General features: G+C 36.7%; 2 protein-coding genes across 8 annotated transcripts in view; one reads left to right on the plus strand and one right to left on the minus strand.

Moving 5' to 3' along the window:
- Positions 1-2,980, minus strand: part of LOC149037552 (endoplasmic reticulum metallopeptidase 1-like) — a 130,787-nt gene extending 127,807 nt beyond the window's left edge. For 2 of the 7 annotated variants that reach the window (XM_089187760.1, XM_089187758.1), the window contains exons 1-4: positions 2,106-2,974; positions 1,169-1,342; positions 476-799; positions 1-14 (exon numbers count right to left, since the gene is read on the minus strand). The exon at positions 1-14 is cut by the window's left edge and continues 225 nt beyond it. In XM_089187760.1, the coding sequence (XP_089043886.1) occupies positions 1-14; positions 476-799; positions 1,169-1,342; positions 2,106-2,868 (1,275 nt within the window). In that variant the 5' untranslated portion in view covers positions 2,869-2,974. Of the gene's footprint in view, positions 15-475; positions 800-1,168; positions 1,343-2,105 lie in introns of all 7 variants that reach the window. The other 5 variants (XR_016181176.1, XM_089187761.1, XM_089187756.1 and 2 more) reach the window with 4 other exon arrangements.
- The window catches only part of LOC113673029 (ubiquitin carboxyl-terminal hydrolase 24), a 40,994-nt gene continuing 24,816 nt past the window's right edge, over positions 2,938-19,115 (plus strand). The window contains exons 1-23 of the mRNA XM_027189377.2: positions 2,938-3,553; positions 4,717-4,784; positions 6,140-6,283; positions 6,814-6,957; positions 7,382-7,417; positions 8,192-8,260; positions 8,436-8,501; positions 8,633-8,707; positions 9,154-9,312; positions 9,442-9,556; positions 10,239-10,342; positions 11,091-11,198; positions 11,473-11,568; positions 11,700-11,945; positions 12,527-12,808; positions 13,246-13,357; positions 14,408-14,625; positions 15,123-15,176; positions 15,538-15,653; positions 16,166-16,232; positions 17,061-17,171; positions 17,957-18,055; positions 18,892-19,011. Of these exons, the coding sequence (XP_027045178.2) occupies positions 3,049-3,553; positions 4,717-4,784; positions 6,140-6,283; positions 6,814-6,957; positions 7,382-7,417; positions 8,192-8,260; positions 8,436-8,501; positions 8,633-8,707; positions 9,154-9,312; positions 9,442-9,556; positions 10,239-10,342; positions 11,091-11,198; positions 11,473-11,568; positions 11,700-11,945; positions 12,527-12,808; positions 13,246-13,357; positions 14,408-14,625; positions 15,123-15,176; positions 15,538-15,653; positions 16,166-16,232; positions 17,061-17,171; positions 17,957-18,055; positions 18,892-19,011 (3,114 nt within the window). The 5' untranslated portion in view covers positions 2,938-3,048. The remainder of the gene's footprint in view (positions 3,554-4,716; positions 4,785-6,139; positions 6,284-6,813; positions 6,958-7,381; positions 7,418-8,191; positions 8,261-8,435; positions 8,502-8,632; positions 8,708-9,153; positions 9,313-9,441; positions 9,557-10,238; positions 10,343-11,090; positions 11,199-11,472; positions 11,569-11,699; positions 11,946-12,526; positions 12,809-13,245; positions 13,358-14,407; positions 14,626-15,122; positions 15,177-15,537; positions 15,654-16,165; positions 16,233-17,060; positions 17,172-17,956; positions 18,056-18,891; positions 19,012-19,115) is intronic.

Genomic DNA, 19,115 nt, shown 5'->3' on the forward strand with positions numbered 1-19,115 from the left:
TCTTAATGCTTTGCCTGATGAAAAACAACAGTTAAAAAGAGTGTTAAGGACAGCTTTCAGTTGTAGTGTACTTTAAGATCCACAATCTTGTAAAAATTGTATGACACCCCTTATCTATGCCATTTTCCCTATCACAGTAGGAAACTGGCTTAACAGAAAATTGAAATGTTGCCAATTTTATCAAGATGTATGGAAACAATGAACAGAATATAAAAGCTTACCAGTCCCAAAAATGATCTAATCATATTTATGAAACGCTCTAAAAGAGTTGATAAAAAAAACACCCATTGTTACCTTGTTTATTTTGTGTAGCTTTTATTTTTTTTTTAAGACTACAAATTTTTGATTAATTCACATATGGAAAAGAAGATGTACTCAGGTCAGCTCTAAGGCCTATGCTTTCATAGCTCATTGAACATAATTTAGAAAATCTAGAATGTTAATAATAGATATCTACTTGTAGATTATGCCTTACCCTCTTCAAAGATGGTTCTCTTTGCTGGAAAATGAAGGAATTTTTTCATAAGACAAAGAACTGCCACAAAAGCTGATGTCAGATTTATCACCAAACCAATTCTTTCAGGGTAATGTATCACAAAAATTCCTAGGAAGTCAAAAAACACCATGGAACCATGACGATACTCTCCAGGGTCAGCCAGAAATGGTGAATTAACTATGCTCTTGACCAAAGCCAGTATGTTATCACCAGCACGCTGGATAGAGCCTGGAGTAACAGCAGCTGGTGTATCGTAATTTGTGTGATAAACATAACCATTGGCAATATAGGCAAGGTCCATTCCTACACATCAAAAAATTATTAGTATGCTAACCAGATTGGTTCAATGCAAAAGAGATTTTCACTAAGATTACAATCAATCAGTCAATGAGGTAATCAGTGAATAATGAATTGATCAAATACTAACCAGTCATTCAGTCAGTTAAAGAGCATTTCATTCATTCATTCAGTCGGTCAGTCAGTAAGGCAATCAATCATACAATCAGTCAGTCAGTCATTCAATCAGTCAGTCAATCTGTCAGTAAGTTGTTCAGTAAGCCAGCCATCAAGTTGTTTATTCACTCATTCATTCAAACAATCAGTCAATAAGTCATTTATTCACTAAGTCAGTCATTCAATCAGTCTCTAGGTGTCAGTCCATAATTCAGATACCTGGTACTTGGCCAAAGTCCCTGTAAATCCTAAAATCAGTGTCACTAGGTATGATTCCACTCTGAAAGACATCTTGGCCAAGAGCTTGTGCACAGGGGTGTGGGGCTACCTCTGAATATGTCTTGATCAGCCAAGGATGTTCAGGACCTGCCTGAAATAACACTTCCCTTCCACCTGGATTGAAAAGATAAATCAACTAAAATCAACCAAAATAATCACATAATTACAGGAGTATAAGTAAGTAAAAGAAAATTGTCAGGAAAGTCTAATGAAATGCTGGGGCTAACCTGTATTATGGACCATTGTGAAATAATTTAAGTGAATTTTCTGGATTCTCTAGGCACAGTGGCACACCATGCCTTGCTTTACCCTTTCCTAGCTTCCCCTTTTTTTCTTGCTTTTGCCTCATGTCCTTGCATGGCTTATGCACTGCTCACACTTGTTTTCATTTTTATAGCCACAGATTGCTCAAATATCTCTTCCAAACATTCCTGAATTGTAGAAATCTGTCATAGATTTTAAGTGTTCATTTGAACACAGTTCATCCAGATTGTTCAATACATATTACAACAACAACAAGCTGACGTTCGATCTCACTCAATTAGAATTGTAAACCGCCTTGAGACAGTATGTGATATGTGCGGTATATAAATACTCATTCATTCATTCATTCAACTGTAACATATCCTGCTAACATGGCAGTTTAAAATAAGTTATGTCCTTATCAAAGGACAGTCAGTGGAAAAAGTTTTAAGCCTAACTCTTCTACTTGCCTCTAAACCAAGGCAAATAGTTGCGTCATTTCTCCATTCTTCCAAATTTTGCCACTTTATTGTACTGTTGATATGACTTCACACATAAGCCCGTGAGAGTCCGTGATGCACGCAAACGTTTTACAGCTCTGTAACATGTAAGGCCACGTTACCCTGCCACCCACCTGCACCAGCTGCCTCCAGATTCACAAACGCCTTGATAGTTTCTGCCCATCTATGCTGCGTAATAAAGCCGTGGCTTGCTTGTAAGACATTCTCCTCAGCTCCATTAAAATTAAAGACAACACCGTGTGTAAAACGGAAGCTGCGCGTATGCGCGAGACATCGGATCATTTCCAGCATCACAGCACAGCTCACCGCATCGTCACTAGCGCCAGGACTGCCCGGCACACTATCAAAATGCCCATTGACGAGGACAGTGTTTTTGGGCGGATAGCTTTCTTTCGGTGTTATTCTGACCACGATGTTGGTCACATTGCGATAGACGCTTGTAAATCCATCAAAGAAGGCTAAATTGAAACTACCCGATGGTCTCTGAATGTCAACTTCGATGATCACATCTTCGCGTGCAGTGTCCTTTATTGTCTGTAAAGCTCCAACGATATAATTTACAGCTTGAATTTCGTTTGCATAGCTTCCAGCAGGCCGCGGTCCCAAGGATGTAATTGCATCTAAATGTTGGCGAGCTTTTTCTTCCACAAATTCGCTAACGGAACTCCCCATTGATGTTTTGGGCGCGGGGACAGATCTGGAAGCTTTGAAGCTAATGTACAAGGAGAACAAGTACAAAATAAGAATTAAAAAGAACGTCCAGCCTGCTGAAATTCTCCCCTTCGGATGTGCAATCACTGAGGGCGAATCGTGGGCTAACTTGAAATCTGCCTCGAGGGGAGAACCGGTGGCTCCCCGCTTTCTAAGTTCCGCCATTTTGTGTTGACACACGGTTGTAAGCTGGGAGCAAGGTTCCTGAGGTAGTTACCAGTTTTCCCGGCTTATAACCCATCCGGGACAGCCCTAAAATTCAACATGGCGACAGAGTCTATAGCCTGATTGAAGAGATCAGCAGTTACGAATCATTAATTTCTAACCTCTGGCATTATTGTCAGAATGGTGGAGCCTAACGAAGCTTACGTCGACACCCTGCTAAACATGGGGTTTGTCGACAGCGCACAGATCCGCAAAGCGCTAAGTTTGGCAAAGAATGATTTGAATGATGCAGTGGCTTTTCTTACAGGAGAAGAAACAAGTACAAGTTTTGATTACGAAGACACGGAAGTGAAAGACACAGAGACGCAACACGGCTCGGATGACGGAGACATGATTCCTCCTTTACTGGATCCTAGAGAAGGTGAAGATGGAGACGTTTTTGAGCCTCCAACGGGAGAGCCACCTCCGTCGTACGACGAAGCCATGAATCCTGCGGGTCTGTCCCAAAATGGAGCTAGCCACAGTCGAGATGAAACTGAAAGTATGGAGATACCACTGGAATTTCCCACTACTAACCTGTATGAACTGGAGGACAGGGTTTTTGTGGACAACTGGTCAATTCCTTACAAGAGAGATGAGTCTTTGGGAAAATGTTTACAGAGTGCTGCAAGATTTGCTCAGGATGGTGAGTGCAACGAAAGTTGCAACCATTTCTAACCAGTGGTCAGGACCATGATGTATAACTTGAGTCTGGGTCTTTGGATCTTTTTCCTTTCGTCAGTATTTATTTTTTCTTGAATTTTACAAACCAGGCTCAATTACTCACTGAATTATACATGATTGTGTACGGAAAGCATCACTTCCTCTTCCCTTTTGAACTGTACTCAAGTTTCGAGTGTATTTTGAAAATTATTTCGATATCCTCTCGTTGAAAACAAAACTTATTAAACCAATATTTGTTTCTATCCTGTCTCTGTAAGACTGGAAAAATCTTGAGTGCTTCCTTCTTATCACATCACATCCTTTCAGAAAGAGGTCTGGAGGGATTCCATCATCTTTTGGAAAGATTTTCAAATATTGTGTTTGAAACTGAAATCTTGCTCTGATTTTGCATGTGGTATGAGAGGCTAAAAAATAAAAAGTCCATCGCTAGTAGTGCAATCTGGAAAAGGATATCTATTGAAAAATGCCATAGTGTGCATTGGCTTTTTTTTCCCCAAAACTTTGGAAAACATTTGGATTGTGGCTTACCAGTGGAAACATCCATATCTTATTTATCTTCTAAATTAAAGTTACTGAGGGCATTGGTGTTATCTTGTTAGTGCATGAGTGTATTAGAAATTAAAAGCAGGATGTGGTAGATCATTTTAGTGTTATCAGTTCCTATTTTTCATGTCCTGTCCATGTTCATGACCTATCCATTCGCATCCTGTAGAGTATTCTGTACATAACCTTGCCACTTCATGACTTCTTCATTTCTTCCCTCATTTTACTTCTGATGTGTGTCAGTCACTCTAAGGTGTTTCATATAATTAAAAATCATTACGTGGAGCAACAATAAACTTCTTACTTTCTCCATCTTCTTGGAACATTGTACATGTATGTTGCTTAGTTTCAAATCTTTGTTTTTTTTCCCTTTGATAACTTAGTAGAGACCTGAAAACATCTAAGTAGTGAGAAGTACTGTCAACTGATGTAGCATCTTTAATCTTTGTAGAATGTTTGCTATTATAAATGAACTTGATTCAGATACAGTTTGTGATCATAGACTCTTAAGTTAGAGCAGGCATCTTCCCCATGGTAAAATCAGCTTTACGGTTGTCAATAAAGATTCTGTCTCTTCTTTAGGTCTCGCTGAAGCTGATGAAAATTGCAAGAGATTTATGGACAGAGCACTACCTGAATGTTTTAAAAAGGTATGGTCACATTTACACATTTGTACCCATATAATCCCATTGAAGACTTAAGTTTTTCCAGCTTCTTTTCTCCAATTGCTATAATTGCAGCTCATCTACAATGTATCAGGATCATTCGTTTACTTGATGCATTCAATAAATTGTTCACACATCAATCTATGAGTCATTGATGTGGTTAGTTTTTAATCAGTTCATTTTTAGAACATGGCATGACCTACTTTACATGTAAGGCTTAAAGTCTGCATTATTCATGTGGTAAACAATGTATTTGATGACTACCACAGTATATTTACTTTACTGCGTTGTGACAACTGTAGTTATTTAATTGTGTGGCGTGATCATTGAGCTGAGAGGAATCTTGAAAAAGACTGTTGTCTGTGTATTGACTGATGTTGTGACAACTTTAATATGAAGACATATCTGAATCAAGTGACTCTAATCATGACTTCTGTCCAAATTGGCAGATGGTCCAAATGTCACTTACTACAACTGAACAGTCTTTTTCACAACTACATTCATGGCTCCAAGCCCAATTTTTATTAAAAGTGGCCTTTTGGGACCTCATTCAAATGGAAAATGGTTGCCATGAAAAAATTTTTGGTTGCACTCCCCTTCCTCATAAACAAAAGGAAAGAAAAACATCCTCATAACAATGGAATGAAATTTCATGTTCAAGTACGTGACATAGGTAGTGATCAGGACAATGGGATTGCTATGCTTTCATTTGCTAATTTGCTGGATTTACTCCCTTGCCAATTAAAAGATTGAAATGACAGTCAAGAGAGAGAGAGAGAGAATGAGGAATCTATGATATCTGAAAGCAGAGACAATTTGCTATAAAGTTGCTGAGACTGAGACGCAAATCAAGTTTAATACGATTTTGGTCTATTGCTCAGCCAATTAACATCTCTCATTTGAAGTGAGCAGAAATATTGGTATTAAAACGTCCCATAATGTAAATAACTTCTTGAATCATTTGATATTTTGTTACCATACTTCCCTATGCAAAGTTGAAGGTTTGAGTTGAATGCTGCACATAGTACAACTTGATCCCTGCTCATGCATATTTGGGAGTTACCAATGGTTTGTTTGCATTTGTTTTTACGGTAACTTGACCAGAGATTGATAAATTTTTAACATTTTTCTTTTCTGAGTTTTTTTTTTTCAAATCTATTGGTTGCCAATTGGCCACTTTTGCCATAATTTCAGTTGCCAAATATATTTTTCAGTCACTATAATGACCAAAACAGTCGCAACTTGGAGTGCTAACATTGACTCTCAACTTAATAGTTAGCCAGCAAGATCAACTGTTACTCTTGGGTTTAAACCATTCACTGTTCTCTCCTTTTCTACAGCTACTTACCACACAAGCAGTCCATAGATGGGGTCAAGAAATTCACGAGGGAATCTACGACATGCTCCATCTACTCTTGAATTTAGTAGCTTCCAGACTTAAGTACAAGCCAGTCCCATTTGGTTTACTTGAATTATTGACACAGGTACATGTACACGTCAAACAATTCGAAGCACACTTAGCTCTGCAATAGGGGATGTCACTGATTTTGTTACAAGTTGTTGGCATGTGTAATTTGATTGCACTCAATTGTTTATGTTTTTATGATAATAACATTCCTAAAGAAATTTAACACTCCTGATTGACTAAGAATGAACATGTTTTTTCATGGAACCTGAGTACAAGGTTGTAATGCAAGAGCAAATTACAAATAAGCACACATGCTGTCAAAATTTCATCTGTCTTGACCTTTTGTGATGCTATTTCCATGTAAGTTATTAATAAGTAATATTAATAATGATTTCTATTTTAGTTTAAATAAAAACCTGTGAATGTTTCAAAGAGTACAATTTGCAATTGCCCTGCAGACTTGAGCAATTTTATCATCTTTGAAAAATTAACCTCAGCTTCTTAACACCAAATTGCACAAATAATCATGTTACAACCTCAACTAAGTGTTTCAAGTTATTTTAACCATAGGCACTCCTGAAGTTATATTGGTCATTTTTTTTTTAGGCATTTAATCCAGAAACAGAGTTCCAGTTCAAAAACAGAACCAAACCATGGGAAAAGAAGTATTATGAAGGAGTTTTTGGACCAGATGATTGTTACGCAGTGTGTCCACCAACTTCAGCCTATTACACTCATGCTTCATACAAGGTAAAATACATGTTTTGTTTATCCAGTAGGGTAAAATCCAATTCAGCTTTAGTTTTTTTCAAACAATAATCTTGGACAAATTCTGTTGGAAAATTTGAAAAAAAGAAATGCTGACTGAAATCTATGTTCTCTTTTCTATGGCGGCTATTGCTTATTATAAAAAATTTGCAACACTTTAAAATCCTTACAACCAATGTTGTTGGTTAATTTTTTCATTTTTTGGTTAATTTAAATCTTTTTAAGAGTTATGATTTACAATAGAATTTGTTGGATGAATTAGGGAATACAAAATTAAGTTATTGCTAGTAAAATACTATTGAAACATTTAATGTTTTTTCTACAAACATGCTTTTTTAAGTGTAGTATACATAAAGTTTACAATGTGGATAAATACATCATGTTGCTTTTTCTTTTTCTACCATAGGAGCCTTATGGGTGGCTGGTAAACTTGATAAACAAGGTAACATTAAGACTGTATCTCTTACAAGTTTATGACTTCTGACTTAAGTACTTCTTACATATTCCAGGACATCTGTAGGCACACCTGCTATATTTCATGGAAATTGCACACTTTATTCAGGTGTAATTTTGTACATATAAAAAAAATGAAATTAGGGAGTAAATAATATTATAGAGGCAATACTTTTGATCTAATGTTTGTCATTAACTTCAATTTATTACAGTTAGGTGTAACATGTGAGTACTCATGGGTTTTCATTTTTCATTATGGATGTCATTTGTAAGCTTGTCTATCACTTGCTTTTAATTTTTGTGTATAGATTCTGGACAGTTAATGTGTATAGTATTAGATGTACAGTAGTCTGACTTGTTACTGTAAATTCATGTATCCAGACTATTGTTTTTACTTTTTTCACTCTCAAGGAGCCTTGAATTACTGACGCCTTAAGATTCTAACCCTTTAGCTCCCTGATCAAATTTGTAATTCTCCTTACTGTCAACCATACAATTCTTAACAAGTTATCCTCAAATTTTTTTTCTTTATTATCACCACTTATCTGGTTGACATTGTATTGATATTGTGAGGAGAAATTCTGTCTTGGTCACTCATGGGAGTGAAAGGGTTAACAGCACATAAGAGGGTGGATGGTCATACATCATAGTCCTTGCTCATATTATAATCAATTGTGTTGAGTAATAACACAAGTGTGTTGAGTGAAAAATAGGACAGGGTAACAAACTAGGAAGACTGGCAAGCATGAACTTTCTTTTTCAGTTTGCAGAGCTCGGTGGTTTTGAGGAAATCAAAAAGCAGATTGAGACAGCTGAGAAAGTGGATGCTCCAGTAAGAGCATTACTCATTATTTTAATAACATACACTTGTACAGTAAAAAAGACAGGAATTCAAAGATTTTTTAATCAAGAATTTTGAAGATTCTGGAGTTTTTCATCTTGTGGGTGAGTGGTTATGGTTATGATTATTATAGTCTTTTACAAACTCATTTCATTTCTGATTTTAGATGCTGGCTGCACTTTTGAAACCATTGGGGATATGCGCCAGTTATTTGAATGCCAAAGTGTTACCGGTAAGATTTCACAGTGAGTCAGCTTGACTGTAAAGATGCTTTCCTTACACCCCCATTGGGCACGAGTTACTTCAACTGTAGCTAGGAATTTCATTTCTTTGAATATTTTTCTCTGTTGCTTTTCATCGTAGAAAGTCTTCAGTGATGTTTTTGAAAAGACCTTGGCTTACATTCAAGAACTTACTAATGAAGATATGAAACAAAAGGTAAACTTAAAAATTACCTGAAGCTGAGAAGTTGTTGCTTTTTTTAACCCTGTATAATTGTTCTTTATACTATTCTCCCCTATATTTCATAAGGTGCTGAAAGGGAGAATTTGAATTAAAAGCAAGAGCCACTTTAGTTGGTGATCATTTCCTTTATTCTCATTACTTTAAAATGTGACTCAAGCGTGATACTGTAAGGAGAAATTAGATGTCACTCAAAAGGGTAAAATTGTTAATCTTTCTGCTTTTGTTTTTACTGTTCCCTGTTGGGCTTACAGTAATTTCTGAAATTCAAGGCCAGCTTATTCAGTAGAGGACCCCATTAATGGACTGTTCTCCTTCAGAAAGTTATTGTCATGTATGAGGCTGGAGTTTTATCCATTTCTTTCATTTTGCAGTAATCAATTTTAGTTCCTTAATCTCTTAACACTCTGACTTCTTAACAGACGGTTGGTGATGTTTTTGACTTGTTAACAACTCTGAAACTCCTGTGTATGAGACTTTGGCAGAGCATGGTGGCTGGAGTGGATGACTTGAGGTTGGAAGTTGCTTTGAAAATGCTCAAAAGTCCTCATTTTAATGCAAAGATGAACTCCTTGAAAGAGGTTTGTACATAGAATCATGGTAATACAGAGTCATTTTTATTGGTACTTAAAATTAATTCGTCAACTCCATCAGATATATAGCTCATCTACATGTACAATGATGTAATTCAAATGAATTTTTTCTCCTAGGTTTGCAAACTGATTGAAGATTCAGAGAAGAACAAGAACACCAAAGTGAACTTGTCTCAAGATGCCATCACAGAGTGGCTACTGCAAAATAAAGTGCTTTCAATTGCATTTGAAAGTATGTCATTTTTGTTTGTTACTCCCCAATCCAAAACAATGAATGAAAATGAAAATTGACAGACTACAGATGCACCAAATGAGCTCCCATCCATTACTTGTATATCAAGCACATTTGGCAATCTTCCAAAGTTTCATGTAACAAGGAATCATTTTAGTTGAGAAACTGCTCTAGCAATTTGTCAAGAAATTTTAGCCAGTTGTTATGTATGGCGTAAGACCTATGCCATGCTTCAGTAAGTGTAGGTAATAAGAGTTTAAGACCATCGCTCATTTTCTTTGACATTATGTGATGCAATGACTGGAAATTCTCATCACATAGTTTTTGAACAGGTTCATTTTTGTGATGTAGAGAGATTCTTTACATAATAATAAACTATTAGTACTTTTGTTACAGGCTGGGGTTTCAATAAGATCAAGCAACTGGGAAAATTTGCCGTCCATGTCGAGAAAAAACCATGGCCTATTTTCTCTGAAATTAACAACATTAGAGTAAAGATCAAACTTCTACCAGCTACTTACTTTGCAGCTTTTGCTGTCTTCTTCAAAATGTCTTGAATCTCATGTTTTTAGTTGCTATGTTGTAAACAAAAAAAACATTAGCTGCCTCATATAGCTGTTTTAGGACCAAATTTTTATGCATTATTATTTTCTTACAACTTTTTCTGTTTGATGACAAACAGGTAATCTTCATCAGTCTCAGTATTGTGACCGAATTAAAGTCCTTGTGGAATTTCTCGGAACAAAACTTTCACTGGATGAATTGACAACCATATGGAAAATGCAGGTAGTGTATATTGCTTACCTATGTTACATTTCTTATTTGCTGACTTAGTTACTCAGTCCAAACCATCGGTTAAAACTTTAATACTGGTGGTAAATTTCCTCCAGATCTGTGTCATGTTTCAGATTGGTGGTGTAGATGACTGCAGGTGTACCACAGATAGGAATTCTAGGAATCAATAGATGTAATTACTGTCAATAGAAAATATTCTTTAATTGGCAGAGGAAACATTTTAAATGAAAGAATGATGAGAAGTAACTATTTTTTACTTATCACTTCAAAACAGTTACTGTTGTGGATACACCTTGCCAGAGTAGTTTTTGATAGATATCAACTATTTACTTGATATCATTCCGAAATTATCAGTCAGGCTTAATCCTTTAACTCATGCGAGTAACAAAGATAAAATTCCTTTTTACAATATCAAGCAGGCAAGTGATGAGAAGAAAGAAAAATATCAGTCAGCCGATCCAATACCAAATTCACCAAACTAGCATCATAAGAATTGTACAGTAGTCATACAGGAGAATTACTAAATGAGGCCATAAGTTGTGAGGAGTGTAGGGGTTAACAATCACAAGAGAAACTACTAGTCACTCACTGAATAAAGAGTTTTTGAGAATGCCTCATCAATAAACAGATTATGAAACTTTTATCTTGCATATAAAATTTAATCAAAGTGATTTTTAATGATAATAATTAAATATTAAATGAAATTTTCAAAGTGTTAGTTGTTTGTTTCTCCACTAAGGTTGGAAAGCACCCAACAGAAGTGGACAACATTCACAATATCTTAGCCACAGCAGCTGTACAATTTAACTCCAACCAACTTGAACACCTATTTGTGCTGATCCAACAGGTACATTTTGCATGATTGTTGTAATCAGTAAGATTTAGGATTACTTTCTTGCAGTTAAGCTTGCAAATCAGTAATTTTCAAGACTATGGCTATGAAAATTTAAGAAGTACAGTGTACTTGCTTGTGCCTCTTTTTACTCTAGAAATGAAATTAATGGCTGGTATAGCTTTAGTATCAGATCAATGTATGATTTCAATTTTCCTATCTGGCTACCGATACCTTAAGGACAATTGCAGTGTCTGTAAAATATCAATTATTGCATATCTTTTCCTAGAGTTGGGGATCAGAGAATGATCGCATGAAGGAGAAGCTGCTTGTGCTCATTGGACGAATTGGAAAGGAAGCGAGAGTGGGAAAGATTACCACTAAGGTACTTGTCATTATTAGCATGACATACTAACATGGCAGGATTGTTTAGACTAAGATTGTATAATTATACGTTAAGTGACTTTTCGGAGAGTGCTTATTAAGTGTATGTCAACCTTTGTGTGTTTATTTCAGGTTCTTGATCTTCTATGGAGCTTATCTCACCTGCCATCACTAACAACTGATATGGTTGATCAGGCCCTTAAATCTCACATTGAAATCCTCAGCGATTCCTATGCTGTGAAGGAACAGATCAAAAAGAACTATGCTGTCAAGTGTGTGGAGGACATTAGGAAAGGTGTTTTGATTGTACCAGCTATCCGTCAACTTTTGAAAATCACAAGAGGAATGGTGAAACAACAGTTTAACAAGCATGACAAGGTTGGTACTTGGCTTAAAAATAAAATCTTGAACACCTTTTTTTTTGGGGGGGGGGGGAAGGGGAGAGGTCAACAAGAACTTGAAATGATATAGTTCATTTTTTTGGATTGCTTCATTCAGCTTTATGTCTACAATTACAACCAACTTTGGAGTGACTGTGCTCTATTCCAAGTACTCAAACCTAAGAATTATTTTGTGAGGTGGAAAAACATTGTGCATTGGATTGAATATTCTTCTTTCAATCAATGTTAATCATCAGCAGTAACTCAAAATTCAGGTATTAGTCAGAAAACTGGATCAATAATCCTTTGTTTAATATTTCAAAAACTGTGCTTTTGTAAGGCAGTTGTTAACTAATTGTCATTCTGGGACCTCTGCAACACTGCATCTGTCTTTAAAATCCTTAATATGTATTACATAGTTTACAATTAAAGGATAAGTAAGAAAACAGCACATTATATTAGAACTTGTTAATTAATAGGAACCACTCCATTCTTTGCTTATTAGGTAAGTTTCATTTTTGTGATAGTATATTATTGCTCAGTTTAAGCCACAATCCCACAAATATACTGTATCCTCAGGGCATCCTTCCAGAGCTTCATAAAAATCATGACATAATCAAGCTGACTGTCACCAGCCTTGTGAACTGTCACCAGCTTGCTGTCACTGCTGCTTCCCCTGCTGGACTGGAGGAAGACACCCTAGTTGATGGTCGCTACACACACAAGGAGTTTGTCAACATCCACTTGCGTTTTCTTGCATTTGTTTTGCAAGAGGGGGTACTCTACCTCCACTGGCACAGAGCTAGAGATATCTGGGATTGTCTAGTAGCTAATGTTGATGCTTGTGAATTTGATCGTGAGGTTGGTTGATCTACAAGCTGCTTTAATTAACTGATCATCATGATGAAAGTAGTATTAAAAATATTAATCATGATGACAATAATGGTAAGGACAACTGAATTTTATATCGCACTTTACATGGCGTATGTATCCATTTTGTGTCTATAGTGCAATTTAAGTGATAGACTGCACTTTGTTTATTCGCGAATTCAACAACCTTGTGGAATTTTAAAAGGAAATGAAAAAATTTTCTTGAATCACAGGCTTAAGGCAAATAATAATTATATAAACATTCTGACCTAAAGCTTATCTTAGTAATGTGAAGGATGCAAATTATTAAGATGAGACTGAGATTTGATCTCTCAACTTGGATGCATATATTTTTCTCAGTTCTGCTCCTATGAGAAATAAATGTGATAGACATTTTTTTCAATTATGTTTCATTTTAACCTTTGCAGACTTGCTTTGATTGGTTCTTCAAAGGACAGTGTGATTTAGAGCCAGACACTCAATCTCAGATGTTTACCGGAAAGGTTCTTAAGCTGGATCCCAGTAAGCTGACAATGAAAGGTACACTGAGATAGCAAATAATACAAACTGATAACTTTTGGTGATTTGCCTTTCTCAACTGGGTTAATAAATGTAATTTTGCCACTATGAAGAGTTTCTAAAGCTGACATTTTCAGGGTTAGCCTTTGATATTTTGCTCTGACAACTGGCTAACACTCAAAACAACAGTTTTAGAAACTCTTTATGAAGGCCAATTTACATTATCAACTTTGCTAATATATCCAAATGATCTTTATTGACCTCCACCTCCACCTCCACCTCCACCTCCACCTCCACCTCCACCTCCACCTCCACCTCCACCTCCACCAATGTTGCACCACAGTTTCTTTAGAAACTTACCCCCTTCATGTGGTTGCCTATTGTACTTGATTCCACCACAATATGCTTGACCAAACCATATGGAGGTCTTTCATTGACCATCCTAAAACACTACAGATAAAGAAGGATGAAGAGAGAATGCCAGACATAAAATATGACATTGAAAAAATTTTGTCCATATGGTAATGTTCAGTGGCATACATGTATGTTGTCAAGTGATAATCTGTGATGCTTGGGATATAATTGCAGGTTATGGCATGATATAACATGAGGTGTTGTTTAGCCTTTCACCCCTGGGTACTCATTAGTAATTCTCCTTAGTGTCTGCCCTACCTATACCATAAGGTTTTTTTTTTGAGAATTTGCTGTTAACCCTTTCACTCCCAAGATCTCACTTAAGTAATTCTCCTTACTGTCTGCAATACAATTCAGATAATGTTAGTTTGGAGAATTTGGAATTGGATCAACCAATAATCCCCTAATTGATATTTTTCTTTATTCTCATCACTTGTCTGCTTGATACTGTATTAATGGTGTTAGGAGAAATTCTGTCTTGATCAGAATAATCATAATAATCCCCTTGTTGACCATCCTCTTAATTCTCAGTACCTTCCTGCTCAAATTTGTGTTGATGTTGTAAGGAGAAATTAATTTCTTGGGTTTTATGGGTCAAATCTAAACAAACATTTCAATGGGTTTACAACTTTATAATCTGTCGTATTTCTTTTGCAGGCTTTGCTTGCTGCAAAGCATTTCTGGAGAATGTTAACCACAATGACAATCGCATCAAGAAGACTGGTAACATCTTTACAGTGGAGAAAATGGACCTTGTAGGTTTTGACTACTTGTGGAGGATTGTTCTTGAGGTTCCATCGGAGGAAATAGCCATGTTAGCTGTTAAACAACTTATGGAACTTAGTTACACTTGGCTGTCTTCAAAGCTGAAGAAGGTGAGTGTGGAAAGTAAATACTGTAATACAAATGGTTAATAGTTTCTTTAATTTGTGATATTGAGTTGCATCATGTGTCGTTTTTGTTTGACTTGATATGCGATCAGGTTCTACCTGTACGTAAAAATAAAGATGTTTGCGTCTCATACCTGTTGCGTGATGTACGTGTGCTTGCATCTTTCAAGGAATGTTTCATGTCTTTGTGAAATGTAATTGTCCAACTGTGCACGAACGTATGGAAACAAATTTAAAAACAAGCACTTGTCTGAGTGTCTTTAAAGTTAAGAGAAACATCGTAATAAGTACACACATATTAGAAAATAAGTCACTCTGCTGCATAGTGATTTGTTATCAACATTGTATTAAATAAATGACACAAGTGTATATTTGTATGTGTTATTGACACAGCATCCTGGTGAACAGTGTTACACTCTGTTATCAGTATCATTTTTAGAGTGCAAGTTTGGTACATGCGTATCTGATTTTTTGCCTTTAAGGATCCTGTAAATATTCACAAGAAATTTATTTTGGAGTGTTACAAACGCCTTGAGGTGGGTTGGTTTTGTTCGACTGCAGTTTTCTTGGTCAAAATCTTGACCACTGCAGCGTACTTAGAATTACTGCTTTTTTGGTCTCTATTCATTTGGCTTTCTTTGGTCGTGTTGAGTAGTTTGTGGTGGTTCGTTGTTGATAATTTGTAAGTGATAGCTTGTGTGTCCTAATTTTTAGTCAAAAACTGTTGGCAGAGTCTTAAAGAGGTATAATTGTGGTGACCTCCACGAAAACAGACAGTTGTCTATCATGACCACTTGGCAAATTGTTTCTGTGAGGATGTTTGACTACACCTCTGTTCAAAATGGTGCAGTCTCTCTTTGGTTAATACTATCACACTGACTTGTTCCTAAATTGTAGGCAATGATGTCTGGCCTGGGACAAAGTTCATTCAACCAAGCAGCAGGTGTTGCAGTTGCTGCTGGTGCTTCTGCGCCTGTTTCACCTGATGTACCCATCAGTCCAGGATCAGCCAGGTATGGGCAGGAAATTGGCTTTAAGGCCTGTTAGGCTTATAGGTCACCGTGCTCGTTCACGAGCTAAAGCCCATCGTACGTCTTTACCTCTTCCATTGGTTAAAAAACATCATCGTGTTCTCCGAACGCGTGCGCTTATTCGCCTGATTACGTGATTTTAATGCGCAGTACAGGATGTGTAATGCAATGCGAAAGAATCGCCTTGACTGTATTCCATTTAATCAAGGTTTCAGTGTTATCTTCTGCTTGCTTAACTGTTGACTTTGATAGAGAGAACTAATTTCAGCGCTTTAAAAGGTATAACCTTACTTGAATCATTAGTGGCCTGACAGTCCTTGCCTCTAAAACTGGAGGCCTGTGGCCTTAATAAAAATTAACAAACCAAACCAACAAACAAACAAACAAACAAGCAAAACAGACTAAGTTGCAGAGTCATGTACAGTAGTGCTACATGTACGTTTCCATGTCGATTGTTGTACATTTGATTGTTGTGTTTGTGTTTGTGTTTACAGGGCTAACTACATGTTAAGTGTTGAGAGGCTTTTAGTGCTAGTGGAACAGTACATCATTACTGTGGAGGTTTGTTGTCCTATAGATGTTATCCTAACGTTTGAAATTGTATCATCTCACCCTTTCACTCTCAAGATCTCATCGGCAATTTGCCTTACTGTGTGCCATATAATTTTATGGTGTTAGTCTTAAGAATTTATATTGGATTATTTGATATTCCCCTTATCGACATTTTTCTTTCTTCTCATCACTTTTCTGCTTGATATTGTACTGACATCATATGGAGAAATTCTGTCTTTGTCTCTTATTGTAGCTGAACGTTTAAGTTTCCTAAGTTTTACCTCAAAGCATCCCCATAACTCTCCTTATCTCGTGCGTAATTACATTGTAGTTAAAATGGTTTTTGCAGGAAGATTGATTTAAAGGAAACCTATACTTAGTTCTAAATCTCTAAGTAAATCTGAAACCGGTTCTTGATAATCAAAAAATTCAAGGGGATCTTTCGGCCATGATTATTATATTTGACAATAAGAGTAGTTATGAAGCTCAGAAGGGCCTGCTGAATTATGAACTACGGAAATTATAAATTTGGGTGACGCGAAATCAACATTCCTGGCATGATAAACTTCGACTTTCTTTTAAGAGGGATGGGTTACTATAAAAAGGAACTCCCCCCAAAAAAACCAAAAACACGTGAAATAAAAAATATACAACAAAAAAGGAAACGAACAAAACAGAAGAAAGAACAAAACCCTGAAATAAAAATTAAACAAGAAATGAGCCGACAAACAAAAAGCAAAATGTAAAACGAACATAAGATGTTAGAGCCCTACAATTTTAACCTGTTGTGATGTTTATAGTAGTTACCAAGGGTTATTTTCATTCATTTTTCATAAGGATCTCCATGCTGGTCCTCGCACTTTATTACCTCATGGAGCGTCATTTCATGGATATCCTATCACCATCAATGTGTCTTCTGATTTACCCAGACAAGAGATCACTCTTCAGGTTCTTATCTATTTGTTGTCGTTCTTAGCTTTCTATGGGTGTGGCCCGTAGGAAAGTTTCATTGATGGATACTGGTAAGACTTTTGGGAAAGGGTTATCACAACAATTAAACATCATTGTGAAGGATTATTGACAAGTTTTTTAATTTGAATCATTATTGTATAGCATTTTATCATAGTAGGGCACTGGAGCGCGCAGTATATGCTACAGTGTTAGACTGCAGAACAGAGCAAAAATGCCGACGGAAAGTGGTGCAACAAAATGGCCTCAGCAAACATTCCAAACTTGGTTTTTTTTTTTGTATCATAAGGCTCACTTTTACGCGCATTTGTAGGCCACAATAACATTTACTTGGTTTCGTTTTGTTGTTTCTGTTTTCCCCCACGCCTTATGCGATCGATGCCATGCTCAGATGAGGGCCAAGGATGGATTTCGAAAACTAGAAAGAAAATAATAGCAGAACAACTCCCTCATTCGATGGTTAAAAATGAAATACGATCAGTCATTATGCTCATTGCTCTCAATTTTCCTTGCCCCTCGTGGGTTCGGATAAGTACTACGCAACTCGCAAAATATCCACACGTATCATATGTTGAGGAGTATATATTGAATTTATTTCCTTGTTTGTTACTTGAACAGAAAATCATTACGGCAAACAGTAAAGTTTGTTTCTGGAAAATTTTTAAAAGAATTGCCAATCGCCCAATGATCAAACTACTGAAAAGATTCCTTTCTACATACTACGTTTTATTTATCTTAATGTATATTTTTTTATCTGTTTTTAGTCCCATTCCAACGAAAGTTTAAAGTCCCTTCGTCACAGGATAGCCAACCGCCTGAACACCAGTCATGAGCAAATTCAGATATCGACTTCAGAAAAGTTGGTAGGTGCCTTTTCAATCCATTTCCTGGAACTCAAGTGTTTTCCTTAATTGTCCTTAATTGCTCTTTAGTTATTTTGCGAGAATAACGTGGATGGATTGCAAGTGTTGTTTAGGATCTTGATTTATTCAGGGAGAGTCGTTTTAGCAGTTAGTCTGATATTTTTGTTGTAGCGAGCGGTGTGTTTTTCTCTATTTAGGATTGATTTTTCTACGTTGTTTTGATGGTATTGTAACAGTTAGATGTTTTTGAGGTCCAAATTGCTTATATAGCTATGTCTCATAAAACAAAATAAACGTCTGTACAGCTCTTTTATGAGTATGCGATCGGATTGTTGTGAGCAAACCTGTAGCGACCGCGTTTTCGGCTAGAAAGGGGTATATGCAAGGAAACTGTAGTCGAGCAAACCACACAATCCAATCCCTAAGGTCCGTGTATGCTAGAGGAAGGTACAGGATCGGTGTTAAAATTGTACTAGAGATTCGAAAATAACTCTTGCCTCAACCAAGAACCGTATGGAACCGTTAGACTGTAAGGTTAGTCAGAGTTCCGTGCGAAAACTCGTGCCTCGAACGAAGCTATGCGCTTGATTGCGTTCTGAAACGTTCTGCTCCACGCGGAGCTCGAATGGTCCCGTATCTTATCGTTAGCATCATGTGACGCATAACGCAAACGAAACGATAGGGATGGCGTTACAAACCTTATCATTTAATGTGTATAGTATACATGAATAAGTCTCTGCGTGACTTGCTCACAGAAGAAGAATTATCAGTCATGTGTTATTTTACAATAGACTGGTAACTGATGAGCACTACGAACTGTCTTAATTGGATTTCAGCTTTTGCCATCTAAGGATCAGAAGCTTTTGTATCAACTGGAGTTTGAAGATGAACAACTGCTATTTGCCAAAGTTTCTGTGTCAGGTGTCACCACTGTGCCCACTAAGGAAGAAGCTGAGGTCAGTTTATGGCTCTATTGGTGCTATGGAGTCTGAAGGTTGTATTTTGTTGCGCATGGGATGAATTGAAACAAAATTGTCGATTGTCTGCCACTAAGGTTTCA

This window comes from Pocillopora damicornis, chromosome 11 (assembly GCF_964200805.1).
Source record: "Pocillopora damicornis chromosome 11, jaPocDami1.2, whole genome shotgun sequence".
In the NCBI taxonomy this organism is placed as follows: domain Eukaryota; kingdom Metazoa; phylum Cnidaria; class Anthozoa; order Scleractinia; family Pocilloporidae; genus Pocillopora; species Pocillopora damicornis.